The sequence below is a fragment of the Acipenser ruthenus genome, chromosome 30 (genome assembly GCF_902713425.1).
Source record: "Acipenser ruthenus chromosome 30, fAciRut3.2 maternal haplotype, whole genome shotgun sequence".
Classification (NCBI taxonomy): Eukaryota; Metazoa; Chordata; class Actinopteri; order Acipenseriformes; family Acipenseridae; genus Acipenser; species Acipenser ruthenus.
In genome coordinates, this window is record NC_081218.1 from 7,292,132 (window position 1) to 7,307,035 (window position 14,904).

Below are 14,904 nucleotides of genomic sequence, written 5' to 3' on the forward strand. Positions count from 1 at the left end.
GATCCCAGGGTGTCAGCTTCAACAACATTACTGGGGAGTTGGTTCCAGACCCTCACAATTCTCTGTGTAAAAAAGTGCCTGCTATTTTCTGTTCTGAATGACCCTTTATCTAATCTCCATTTGTGACCCCTGGTCCTTGTTTCTTTTTTCAGGTCACAAAAGTCCCCTGGGTCGACATTGTCTATCTATACCTTTTAGGATTTTGAATGTTTGAATCAGATCGCCGCATAGTCTTCTTTGTTCAAGACTGAATAGATTCAATTATTTTAGCCTGTTTGCATATGACATGCCTTTTAAACCCGGGATAATTCTGGCTGCTCTTCTTTGCACTCTTTCTAGAGCAGCAACATCCTTTTTGTAATGAGATGACCAGAACTGAATATCATTTATATCATTATATATCACTATATCCTAATCACTATATCACTATAATAGCATTCAGAACTGGGCAGACACATGGCAAGTGACAATTAATAGAGAAAAGTGTAAAGTACTGCACGCAGGCAATAAAAATGTGCATTATAAATATCATATGGGAGTGTGACAAAAAGAGAGTGAATTCTTGTTTTAGATCTCCCTTCCGACCGGTGAGGGCACTGGGGAGGAGGAGCAGGCGGAGCCGCGGTGCGCAACGTCACAGACCTGGTCGGGAAGCGCAGTGGCAGTCACGCATTGGCAATCACGCATTGGCTGACGGCGGTTGCCCTCGCTGACCAATGGGGACGGGACGGGGCGTACAAAAGGGGCCGTGGCCCGGGGTTCTGTTCCTTCTGGCAAGGTACAGTGCGTGTGAGAGAGAGAGAGAGAGAGACAGAGAGAGAAACTGAAACTAAAACTAACTAATAGAGAAACAGAGGAAGGGAATTAAAGGACGGGACGTTTTGTGGATTGGACTGTCCTGTTAACCCATCTACTCCTTGTCTCTTTAGAGCACTAACGGGACGCTCCGAGATTACGCTAGAGGAGCAACAACCCGGAAGTGCTGAGTTTTATTTCCCCGTGCTTGGACTGCACAAAGAAGACAGACTATTGTTTTGTTGTTGGTTTATTTTGGGACTGCAACCCCCTGTTTCTTGTTATTTTGTTGGGTTACACATTGTTGTGTATCCCGGCTTCCCTATTGTTTATTTGATCTATTATTATTATTTGTTTGGAGCGCGGTTTGGTAGCTTGGGGCAAAGGGAAATAAAAACCAAGCCCTTAAATTGTAAAACTGGACTGGAGTCTGTCATCTTACACCAAACCATCGGTCAAACCTGTCACAGGGAGATACTGAAATTGAAGAAGGAATCTATGAAAAAGACCTAGGAGTTTATGTTGACTCAGAAATGTCTTCATCTAGACAATGTGGGGAAGCTATAAAAAAGGCCAACAAGATGCTCGGATATATTGTGAGAAGTGTTGAATTTAAATCAAGGGAAGTAATGTTAAAACTTTACAATGCATTAGTAAGACCTCACCTAGAATATTGTATTCAGTTCTGGTCATCTCATTACAAAAAGGATGTTGCTGCTCTAGAAAGAGTGCAAAGAAGAGCACCCAGAATTATCCCGGGTTTAAAAGGCATGTTGTATGCAGACAGACTAAAAGAATTGAATCTATTCAGTCTTGAACAAAGAAGACTATGCAGTGATCTGATTCAAGCATTCAAAATCCTAAAAGACAATCGACCCAGGGGACATTTTTGACCTGAAAAAAGAAACAAGGACCAGTGGTCACAAATGGAGATTAGTTAAAGGGGCTTTCAGAACAGAAAATAGGAGGCACTTTTTTACACAGAGAATTGTGAGGGTCTGGAACCAACTCCCCAGTAATGTTGTTGAAGCTGATGCCCTGGTATCCTTCAAGAAGCTGCTTGATGAGATTATGGGATCAATAATCTACTAACAACCAAACGAGCAAGATGGGCTGAATGATCTCTCGTTTGTAAACTTTCTTATGTTGCTTATGATCTTTAATTCACATTGATCAAAATCTTCAAAAACTTGTGATCACAACAACTCAAAGTAAACTATACATGAGCAGCTAATATATAATATATATATATATATATATATATATATATATATTTTAATTTTAAAATGTATACATGACATATGATGTTCTGTAGATGGCACTGGTTGATTCTATGGTAGTATTAAAGCAGGTTGATTCCAGAGATTTAGTGGACAAATCTAAATCTAAAACAAAATGGCCAAAATGGTTTAATAGATCAATTTAAAAAAATATTCAGCGAAAAAAGGCACTTTACAGAGCGTTTAAAAGGGACCAAAAACAAAGTACACAGAAAGAGTACTTGGAACTGCAAACACAAGTCAAAAAGGAAGTTAGAAAGGCCAAGAGAGATATAAATCAATATTGCTAAGGGGGCTAAAACCAATTCCAAAATGTTTTTCCAATATTATAACAGCAAGAGAACATTCAAAGAGGAGGTCAAATGTCTAAGACACAAATGTCAAAATCATAGATGAAGAAAAAAAAATAGAAAATATATTAAATGATTACTTTTCACAGGTTTTTACAAAGGAGGACACGGACAACATGCCCCACATGTCGACCTGTTCCTATCCAATTTTAGATAACTTTAGCATAACAGAGGCAGAAGTGTTAAAGGGACTAGGAGCTCTTAAAATAAACAAATCCCCTGGGCCAGATGAGATCCTCCCAATAGTACTCAAAGAAATGAAATAAGTTATTTACAAACTGCTAACCAAGATCATGCTACAGTCTCTTGACACAGGGGTTGTACCGACAGACTGGAAAATAGCAAACATAATACCGATCCACAAAAAGGGAGACAAAACCGAACCAGGTAACTACAGACCAATAAGCCTGACTTCTATTATATGTAAACTTATGGAAACGTCCATATTTAACACCTGGGCTATTTCTTATGTATAGCGCTACCCCTCCACCTCTTCTGTCCTGCCTGTCTTTCCTATACAGTGTGTACCCACTAATATTATATTCGTCTCCATCACTCTCGAATAACCAAGTTTCTGTAACACCTATCACATCGTAGTTACTTGTTAGTGCAGAAACTTCAAGTTCTAACATTTTAATTCTGAGACTTGGCGTCAGTGCACCACAGACATCTGGGTGTTTACTACTGTTCAGACCGGCTACTCACTGCAGTTCAAGCATGGTCCTCCTCCCTTTCGGGCGTGACTGAAGCATTAGTCATGGACCCACAGGACACCGCTGTGGTGCCTCAGGAGGTAGTAGCTCTGCTGCAAAAATGGGCTATTCATATGGTACCCCCCTCCAATAGGAGGGCGGGTTCTACGCCATGCCCAAGCGGGATGGTGGCCTCAGACCAATCCTCGACCTCAGGCAGGTCAACCTGTTCTGAGCCGAAGGAAGTCAGGCCAGGCAGTTGGTCCACAAAGTAGACCACTAAGATGCCTACTTTCATATCTCCATAGAAACCGGCACACGAGTATCTGTGGTTCGCTATTAGGGAACAGTGTACAAGTTCAAGTTTTGCTGTTGGGCCTCTGTCTAGCTCTCCATGCCTTTCGAGGCACAGGGAAGCTAGGCTGGCCCCTGTGACACTCAAAGGTATTGCAGTTCAGGAGAGCAGAGATAGATATTGCCTCCCAGGAATCGATCCATTGTCTGCTGGAGTAGTAAAGGCACGACAGCGTCTGTCACTTTTCCAAGCCCCGTCCCTTTTGATTGATTTATGACCCCACACCCCACACTCCTCCCCTTTTCCCACGCTTTGATTGATTTGACCCTTAAGCTCCTCCCCCTTTTCCCACACTGTGATTGATTTATGACCCTTAAGCCCCCCCCCTTTTTCTCACGCTTTGAGTGATTTATGGCTCTAAAGCCTCACCCTTATTATGGAATTGACACAGCTACCTACCATGGCCTGGAAATCCAACCGAAATGTAGGGCCCTGCGCATTTGAGACTTGCTATTATGGGTTAATTTTCAGTGTAATATGTGTATAATATACTGATTATGAGACACTTTCACATGTTTAGGGACTCTCTGTATGTTAATAATCTTGGTTATTGTTACGGAGGATCTCGAACATAGTAATAAAATCTTTAGCGACTCTCTGTATGGTAATAACCCCTGGTTATTGTTACGGAGGGTCTCAAACATAGTAAAAAATGTTTAGGGACTCTCTGTATGGTAATAACCTCCTGGTTATTGTTACGGAGGGTCTCAAACATAGTCAAAAAACAATGCACTACAATACAACTTACTTTCTTTCTTTCTGTCTTTTCTTTGTAATAGTCTATAAACTAAGAATACAACAGACGCCATTTTTAGGGAGGGCTATTTTTGACGGATGTCCGGTAAAAAGGGATGGGTCATAAATCACTCAAAAGCGTGGGAAAAAGGGGGTGAGGCTTTAGAGCCATAAATCACTCAAAGCATGAGAAAAAGGGGAGGCGCTTAAGGGTCATAAATCAATCAAAGCGTGGGAAAAGGGGGAGGAGCATAAGGGTCATAAATCACTCAGAGGCTTGGAAAGGGGCGGGGCTTAAGGTCATAAATCAACCACTAGGGGCGGGGCTTATGGTAATAAATCAATCAAAAGGGGGGGCTTGGAAAAGTGACAGACGCTGTCATGCCTTTACTACTTGCTGGTTCTCCATAACAGGAGCCAGGGACCCATTGGCGTTAGATGCCTTGGCACATCAGTGGCAGAGGCAGCTGCTGTATGACTTCCCACCACTCGCCATGCTCCCGCTGTGTCTGGAGAAGTCTCACAGGACCGGTGAAGGACTTAGTTCCTAGTTGGACGTTAAATGTAGTACTTGAACGTACTGACAAAATCTCAATTTGAGCCCATGCATTCAGCTGGGCTGAATTTTTGGTCTTTCAGGACAGCTTTCTTGCTTGCAATCACCTCTGCTAAGCAGGTGAGTGAGATGCAAGCATTTTCAATATCGAAAGCTTATCTAATTTCTTTTTTCAGAGGCCAGAACGAAGGTTACACTTCGTACTAACCCCACTTTTTTGCCGAAAACAATCTCGGCTTTCCACATTAACCAGTTAGTGGACACTGCTGCTGTACCCTTGAGCAAGGTACTTTTACCTAGATTGCTCCAGTAAAAACCCAGCTGTATAAATGGGTAGTTGTATGTAAACATAATGTGATATCTTGTAACAATTGTAAGTCACCCTGGATAAAGGTGTCTCCTAAGAAATAAATAATAATAATAATTGGAGGCTTTCCATCCCCCTTTCCAATCTGACAGGGAGCGCCAGCTCCATACGCTTTGCCCAGTGCAGGCATTAGCGTATTATGTGGACAGAACTAAAAGCTGGAGGCAGTCAGAACAATCTTTTGTCTGTTATGGAGCTAAGTCACAGGGACAGGCTCTGTCTAAACAGCATTTATCCAAGTGGATAACAGACGCGATACAGACTGTGTATGAACTGGCCAGTCTGCCCCGCCCGAGAAGCTCACCAGCCATTCCACCAGGGGCCAGGCGACTTCATGGGCTCTGTTCCAGGGTGCATCTATTCAGGAAATAAGCAGTGCAGTGGTTTGGGCTTCATCCCATACGTTTGCCAGGTTCTATCGACTGAATGTCTGTCATGGACCCACAGAATCCTGGATTTGGCACTAGAGTACTGAGGGCAGCTTCCCAGTCCACCCTCACGATAGAACATTAGAGGCGGGTCCATCTTAATGTTTTCATTATGGAACATTACTGTGACACAAGCGGTTACTAGCTTGCAATTGGGTTGTATGCCATCCTTGCGACAGCTGGGGTATACTCCCCCATTTTGTAATGGTTAATATTCCCTACTTGAAAGGGAACGTTCGGTTATTATCACGACCCGGGTTCCCTGAAATAGGAATATTAACCATTAACTTCAGGGTCGCGGCGTTCATGGTCTCAATCTCTGAAGAAAATGGCAATGCTTGTATGGCGCGCTGCTGTTTTGTGGTTGTGGGGCGGAACCTCAGCAGCACCACCCTGCTCTAGTGAGAATCTTTTGGTATAGAGTTTTTAATTCGGGTGTCTTAAAGGGAAACACCCGTTTTGTAATGGTTAATATTCCTATTTCAGGGAACCTGGGTTATGATAATAACCTAACGATATACAGTACACCTCCGCTATAACAGCCTTCATTATAACGAACCTTCAGCTATAATGAACCTGGCCCCTGGACCGCAAATAAAATAAAAAAAAACTAAAGATAATATAAATGCACACTGTCGTGCCTGTACGCACAGGATGCCATCTCCGCAGTGAACTCAACTCTTCTATCTTAGTAAAAAGCGTTCACTGTGTAACTATACATTCAAAATGAAAATAATTTTATGTTGCAACAAATCTGGAAACTAAATTGATCGTTTGAAAAAAGGAGTAACGCAGGCGTATCTCTGTCGTGAATATAGGTTGTCATAAAGCACTTTTTTCTTGTTTTTGCTTTTTACGCTGGGTGTGTGTGTGTGTGTGTGTGTGTGTGTGTGTGTGTGTGTGTGTGTGTGTGTATATATATATATATATATATATATATATATATATATATATATATATATATGTCTGTCAAATGTTTACATACCCCAATGGAAATGTGTAATTTCTAGAAATTTCTCAAAAAAGAATTTTAGGAAAAATATTTTGTAGCAAAAGTTTTGCTTTTCTGGATGAGGAAAAAAAGTTACAAGAAATAGATGTCTACAATTATTAAAGTGTTCATACCCTTTGATACTATGATAGTATTGTCCCCGAGGTGCTAGAAATTTCAATATGATGATGCAGAACCTAATTCTAGAAAATTCTGGATTGTAGGTGAACATTCTTGGAGAGTAAAAGGGTTAGGCATAGGATAATTGCTGTCATTACCAATAAGTCAATATGGGAAAAAGTAAAGAGCTATCTGAAGACCTCAGGCAGAAACCATCCACTACAAAACTTGATTTAAAGTGCAACTGGACGTTCCAACATGACAGTGATCCAAAGCACACTTCAGAATCAAAATCTACTTCAGAATGGCTAAAGAAGAATAAAATCAAGGTTCTGGAATGACCTAGTCAAAGTCTCAATCTAAATCTGATTGAAAATCTTTGATATGAATTGAAGACTGTGCACAAGAGAAGTCTTCAGAATTTGAATGAACTGGAACAATTTGAAGAATGGTCAAAAATTACTAAAGAATCATGCCAAAAGCTCATTGACAAATGTCCTAATCATATAAAAGATGTTGTTATTCCTTGTCAGGGTATGAATACTTTTGAATTAGCATTTTTGGAGTTTTGCAAAAAATTTGCTGAAATCAAAAACTTTTTCTTCACCCACAAAAGCAAAAAACTTTTGCTCAAAGATTTTTCCTAAAATGTTATTTTTTGTGAAATTTCTAGAAATTCTAAATTTCCATTGTACACTTTTGACTACAAGTGTGTGTAATATATATACACACAATAAATAAATAAATGGGAGCCACACATTTTCAGGATGGGGACAAACTAAAACTTATGAAAAAAATACAAAAAACGGTCATCTGGTAGTATTTTGGAATGAATGTGGAGCAATCTGAAACAGGCCAGCCTATTTGGTCTGAAACCTTTTTGTCGTACGTGTTTCAAGGCAAATGTTTAAAGTACAGAAACACAAACTCACAAGTCAAAAATATTATGAATGTAAAGTCTATTGAAAATATCAGTTTATAAGAATCACATCCGTCCCGGGTGTTTTGATTATTGTAAGCATGATTCTTAAAAGCGGACTGATATGATTACTGTGGTGCAAAATCAGACTTAGTATGTGAATGATAAGAGCTTGTTCCCTGGCTGCAGTGTAATGGGTTGACCACTAGATGTCACGAGTTCCCGCATGTATGCACGCCCACGAAAAATCCACAGCTGCTTTCCTTAACGTCAATTGGTTAATTGCTTGTTAAAGTTAGTGACACCTCGATAGAAGTGGCTTGGCTGATAGTAATATGTTCACTTTTTCTGGTTTTAGTCAGAATTTTAACGGCGGTATTCTGAACAAGCTGCAAGCGGGATACCACACGTTTTGGGACATCAGAAAAAAGTGCATTGCAATATCAATTCTAGATGAAACCCAAGGCATGTATTAGTCTCTCTGCATCGGATACAGAAATAATTGGTCTAAGTTTGGCTATATTTCTCAAATGATAAAAATATACTTTATTATTTATTTCTTAGCAGACGCAACTTACAGTCGTGAACAAAAATACATTTCAAGAATCACAGTACAAGTAATAATACAATAGGAGTCTCAAATGATAGATCAGGATCAAAGATGACCCCCGAACTCTTAATTTCTAGTTTGTTTTGATGAGAGACTACAAGGGTCGAGCTCATGAAATCCCATATTTCATTTTAGTTGGTTCTGTGAGCCCACTAGCATGTTTTATCTGAATTCAACATTAGACAATTCTGTGACATCCAGTGCTTGATGTCTGTAAGGCAAGTAGCTAATAACACACAGGCAGAAGAAATTCCTGGCTTTGTGCTATGTGCAGCATGAAAACCAGAAACTTCTCTAATATACCATTAAGAGTTAGAATTGTTTGTAATTGAATTGCAAGAACTCTCTCTAGAACCTTATCTAAAAATGGTAGGTTGGAGCTTGGCCTATAGTTATTGAGGACTTTAGGGTCCAAATTGTGTTTCTTAACCCTTTGCGGTCCATTTATTAACTGTGCGTCAGGCACGCCAGGTCTAATTAATTTTCACACGCGCAGTTAATTTTATACGCGCTGTTTAAAAGTATTTTTTTTCACAGTCAAACGGGTTTAAATGGCCCTGCATATCAACAAAGCACACACTAGGCATCTCCAGCCCCGCCCCACCCTTTCGTTTGCTATAGTGTTCAGCTATGTAAGAAATAAATAATAATAATAATAGTCGTACATACCGATCGATCATCTCCGGATCACTCGTTTTATCACCAAACTCCTCAATAATGCGATCCAAGTCATTATTTTATTACTATAACATCTGAAAAAAGCTCTGCAAATGTCCATGATAGTCTCAGTGCGCTGACGCACTTAGCCAGCTTGTTTATTATGGACGCCCATTATCTGATACCTGATACCATGTATGACTATTCATGAAATACGCCTTTTTTTTTTCCCCCCCGACTTGTCTCGGCTCCTGTCGCTCCCACTCGGCAATTGAATGGTTTTCTCGGCTTTTTCCGGAGAAAAAACGACTAAACACCCGTTTATTGCGTTGCTATAATGATGTCGGACCCAGTCCGACAAAGGACCTGTGAGGAATAATTGCAATGTCGGACCCAGTCCGACAATGGACCGCAAAGGGTTAAGCATAGGCTTTACCACAGCTACCTTAAGTGCTGACGGAACTATGCCGGAGGAGAGTGAACCATTTATATTTAAAACGTGGGTATTAATAACACCAATTAACAATTTTAATAGTTTTATAGGAATAGGATCAAGAGAGCATGTAGTAGCGCTCATATGTTGAACTAGCTCTGTCAGTTCCTGTAAGGTAATCAAAGAAAAAGCCCCCATAGTAGCCTTAATAGCTGTAGTTGGTATAGTTGTGCTTTAACTTTAACTGTTTATTTTTACATTTTAGAAGAGGCAAACATAGCCAGCCCATAATATAAATATTGATCTTGATGGACTCCTTACTCCGCTGGAGAGTGATCTCCATGCTAAAAGATCTTAAGTGGACACTCAGGTCTGGTCTTAGAGAGAGATGTTCCAGCCCATCTTGTTCGTTATATATATATATATATATATATATATATATATATATATATATATATATATATATATATATATATATATATAATATATGCATGCAGACACACAGTTCGCGCTGAACAAAATAATGATGTGTGTTTTAAAATTCTACTGAGTTTTAGAAGCAGAAATTGAATGTACACACGGGTTTGCAATTGAAATGTGTGTGTGTTTTCTCCACCAGATGATTTCCCTAAGCCCCAGATCACTGCACATCCTGAAACTACAGTGGCTCTCAAGGGAATGAATATTACATTAACTTGCATTGCAGCAAGCAGCAGTGATTCACCGATGTCGGCAGCTTGGAGGAAAGACAGTGAAGTTTTGTATGATGCAGTGGTCCAAAACTTTGCCAGATACAGGGAGCAAGAGGGAGCACTCATTGAGTACACCACTGTATTGCATCTTTTTAATGTTAATTTTACCGATGAAGGTCGGTACCAGTGTGTTGTCACGAATCACTTTGGATCCAATTATTCGGAAAGAGCAAAACTTACTGTGAATGGTGAGTAGGCTTTAAAATACACTACAAATATTTAATACACTATGTAAAGTATTTTCAAACCATATTTGAATAGTTTTGAAGAGTGCCACCTGCAGAATATATTGTGCAGACTAGCTTTCTTGCAATTAAACATTTGTGGGGCAGGATAGAATGGGGGGTGGTTTGCTTATTCAGTTGTTAAAGTATTATAACCAACAGTCCTGTTTTTTGTGTCAAGCTGGTGTGTGTGTGTTTTGTTTGTTTTTTCCTTAAGTTTTTCTTAATCCCTATTTATTTAGCAGGAAGCCTTGCCAATGTGTATACAGGTGCACTCCACTTATAACGGGCTCCAAGGGGCAATGGAAATCAGTACTTTATTAACGAAGTACGTAAACACAATTCGAAATGCTGTATATAACTGCGAACATAAGTACCTTAAATGTTTACCCTGTGGGCCGTATAATGTAATATGTAGTACCATTTTACAAATTTATATTTTCGCTACATGTAATTAACATTGTATACGTTATAGGTTTTAAACTGTACAGCGGCTGTGCCAACAAAAACATAGAAGAATAGAAGTAAACGGCAGCTGTTTTCCTGCCTGACATCACAAACGCCACCATGACCGTCAGTAATTGTCCCGGATGTACCTTATTTGGACAAAATATTTACTAGTGGAACAGGAAAACTATGCATTAAACGGTACTATATGTATTAAACTGTACGTATTAAACACAAAAGTTCGGCCTGTGGAACAGGAAAACTGTACGTATTAAACAGTATATTCGTTATAAGAGAGTCTGTGTTAACCAGATTAATTCCCCATTAAAACCCATGTTGAATATGTTGTAAATAGAACTCTGTTCTAACAGGATCCGTTATAAGTGGAGTGCACCTGTATTAATAAACACGGGCTGTATTTCTCACCAATAGAGCTGGCTTTTAATTGTAAATGCAGTAGGTTTCAGTGTTGGGGGTGACTATTGTTTGGAGTCCCTGAAAGTTGAATTGTCCTCAACACAGAGCTGCCCTCCTTCGTGAAAACGCCGATGGACCTCACCATTCGGACTGGGGCTATGGCTCGCCTGGAGTGTGCAGCAGAGGGGCACCCCCCTCCTCAGATCGCCTGGCAGAAAGACGGCGGCACAGACTTCCCAGCTGCGCGGGAGCGACGCATGCATGTCATGCCAGAAGATGATGTTTTCTTCATCGCAAATGCCAAGATTGAAGACATGGGCGTCTACAGCTGCACAGCACAGAATACAGCGGGAAGCACGCATGCTAATGCAACACTAACAGTGTTAGGTAAGAAAGACTTGCTGTTAGAAACTCTTTTGCAATATTCCTTCTCCTACAGGGCCAGCCGTTACAGTGCCGTCTTTCACAAAGCCAGAGAGGATATATATAGAGGATACTGGTATACAATTTTTATTCACCACAGGAGGATGTCCCAGTAAATAACAAACCCGACAGGGGCGAGTGGTTTATGTAAGGACATACTCCTAAGGGGAGTAAAAAACATATATCAAGAAAGATCATTTAGTATCCTCTATGTATTTGGTATTCTGTTTGTACCACAAGGATATATTTAAAATAAATAGCAATCAAATGTGTATATTTTTTTAAATATTAAATCAATGAATTGAGGGATTATTTTACCTGGCGGATCTTTACTTTCATTGACAACAGACTGTGCTTCGACGCGGATTCATTTATTATTATTATTATTTGGTTCAAGCAAGTAGAAGTGTGACAAAATACAATTCAATACTACAGCAGATAACAGTGACAGTGATAGTTACATCAAGATATGATTAACTACAAAATACTACAGATTAAACACTTGGCAGATTACAGTAATCTGAAGTACAGGATTAAATGCAGTAAAATAGGGGGCAGATAAGAGCAAATAAAGCGCAATTAAGTAAGGGTGATAGTGTCCCAGGCGAAAAACAGAGGAGTTCTACAGGTGCTGTCTGAAGAGGTGAGTCTTAAGGAGGCGCCGGAATGTGGTCAGGGACTGGGCGGTCCTGACATCTGTAGGTAGGTCATTCCACCACTGCGGAGCGAGGGTGGAGAAGGAGCGGGCTCTGGAGGCAGGGGCGCGTAGAGGAGGTAGAGCCAGTCTTCTAGTGCAGGCAGAGCGGAGAGGTCGAGTGGGGGTGTAGGGAGAGATGAGGGTCTGGAGGTAGCTGGGTGCAGTCTGGTCAAGGCATCTGTAGGCTAGTACAAGAGTCTTGAACTGGATGCGAGCGGTGATCGGTAGCCAGTGGAGTGAGCGGAGTAGTGGAGTTGCGTGGGAGAAGCGAGGCAGAGAGAACACCAGGCGGGCAGCGGAGTTCTGGATGAGCTGGAGTGGACGGGTGGCAGACGTAGGGAGGCCAGCCAGGAGGGAGTTGCAGTAGTTTAGGCGGGAGAGTACCAAGGCCTGGACCAGGAGTGGGTGGCATTTCAAACCCTCTTTATGGCCTCATCGCTACCGTCTTTAGATAGAACCTTGAGCTCAGTCTGTTAGTTTACATCCTCTCTGTTTCCTACCTTTACTGGTTTTAATGAAGGGGCTACAGGCTTCTCAGATAAGACAGACACAGTCAGATTGGTAACTGGCATTTCTTGACTAAGCTCTGTTTGCTACCGTTACCAGTATTAATGAAGGGGCTACAGGCTGTTTGGGTAAGTCAGATACAGTCAGATCGGTATCTGGCATTTCTTGACTAAACTTGTTCTCCAGGAAATCCGAGTCCAAATCAAAACAACAATAGAAATCTGAAATTATTTCAGCCATTTTAAGGCACAGGTGTAGAAAGACAGACCAGGCTTTTTAGCAACGGGCCAGCTGAGAGAATTTGAATACTGAGCTTATGATTTTAAATAAGTTCTTAATTCCAACTCACTCTCACACACTCACACTCACACTCACACTCACACACACACACCTACCTTACCATTAGGGTTAGGGTTAGGACCATAGAAGAATCACATTTATGGCAATTCATTTTGTTTTTCAACACTGTTTCTCTTGATTCTAATGTACCCTGCACTACCTCTTTTACCTGAAGTAGACTGTTGACCAGCTTAAACGCACTATTCCACCGTGTGATAACGTCCTGTTCCAGTCCTAAGGCTAAGTCCCAACTGTTTCATTTGCACAAAGTTCCACTTGGTTGGCTGGGCTGTGTTTTGAAATGACTGGCAATTTTACGGCAGTGTGACAGAAGATCATCAATAGAAGCAATTTTACGGCAGTGTGACAGATTATCCGTAGAAGCAATTTTCAAAGCTTTGTTGATCCCGAGTTGCAAAGTGTGCGCAGCACATCGTCACTGTCAAATTCATTTTCACTAATGCCTAAAGTAATATGTCACGCATTGTGGTACATATCGCTACAATTCTGCCTACCAAAACAACATCCTGAAATTCTGCTGCGCACAGCTCTGAATTGTGCAGTCCTATATATATATATATATATATATATATATATATATATATATATATATATATATATATATATATATATATATATATATATATATATATGAACCATTTATTTTAAGAATCAAAACAAGAAAATGTAAATAAATAAACATCTGAAAAGCAGTACTTTACACTTTTCTCTATTAAATGTCATTTGCCATGTGTCTGCCCAGTTCTGAATGCTGTCTAGATCATTTTGAATGGCCTTTCCTATATATACAGTGCCTTGCAAAAGTATTCAGACCCCTGACCAATTCTCTCATATTACTGAATTACAAATGATACATTGAAATTTCGTTCTGTTTGATATTTCATTTTAAAACACTGAAACTCAAAATCAATTATTGTAAGGTGACATTGGTTTTATGTTGGGAAATATTTTTAAGAAAAATAAAAAAACTGAAATATCTTGCTTGCATAAGTATTCAACCCCTGTGCTGTGGAAGATCCCAGTTTACACCGATGAAAGAAACTGCCCTAATGAGGACACAATTACCTTACCATTGGCCTCCACCTGTGAACCATTAAAGTTGCTGTCACATTTTCTGGATAAAAACCCCACTGTTGGAAGGATCATTGGTCAGGCTGTGAATCTGAAGGAAAATGAAGACCAAAGAGCATTTTACAGAAGTTAGAGATAAAGTAATACAAATGCATAGATTAGGGAAAGGGTACAAAATAATATCCAAGTGTTTGGATATCCCAGTGAAAGTGAAAGCTGCATCACACCACCCAGGCACTGCCAAGAGAAGGCCGTCCCTCAAAACTCAGCGCTCAAACAAGGAGACTTGTGAGAGAAGCCATAGAGAGGCCAACAATCACTTTGAAGGAGCTACAGAGTTCAGTGGCTGGGAGTGGAGTAATGGTGCACCAGTCACCCATATCAAGAGCTCTGCATAACACTGGCCTGTATGGGAGGGTGGCAAGAAAGAAGCTGTTACTCAAAAAGTACCATCTGAAAGCACGTCTGGAGTTGTGGGAAAAGGTTTTGTGGTCAGATGAGACCAAGATAGAGCTTTTTGGCCAAAACTCAAAGCACTATATGTGGTGCAAACCTAACACTGCCCATGCCTCAAGACACACCTTCCCTACAGTGAAGTATGGTGGTGGCAGCATCATGCTGTGGGGATGCTTCTCATCAGCAGGGACTGGGCATCTTGTTAAAATTGAAGGAAGAATGGATGGAGCAAAATACAGGCAAATACTGCAAGAGAACCTGC

The 14,904-nt window shown here is 40.5% G+C and overlaps 1 protein-coding gene across 2 annotated transcripts in view; it reads left to right on the forward strand.

Annotated features, from left to right (window-relative positions):
- Window positions 1-14,904, forward strand: part of LOC117416314 (leucine-rich repeats and immunoglobulin-like domains protein 2) — a 43,005-nt gene that overhangs the window by 14,937 nt on the left and 13,164 nt on the right. For both annotated transcript variants that reach the window (XM_034027424.3, XM_059004732.1), the window contains 2 exons: window positions 9,908-10,228; window positions 11,234-11,515. In XM_034027424.3, the coding sequence (XP_033883315.3) occupies window positions 9,908-10,228; window positions 11,234-11,515 (603 nt within the window). The remainder of the gene's footprint in view (window positions 1-9,907; window positions 10,229-11,233; window positions 11,516-14,904) is intronic.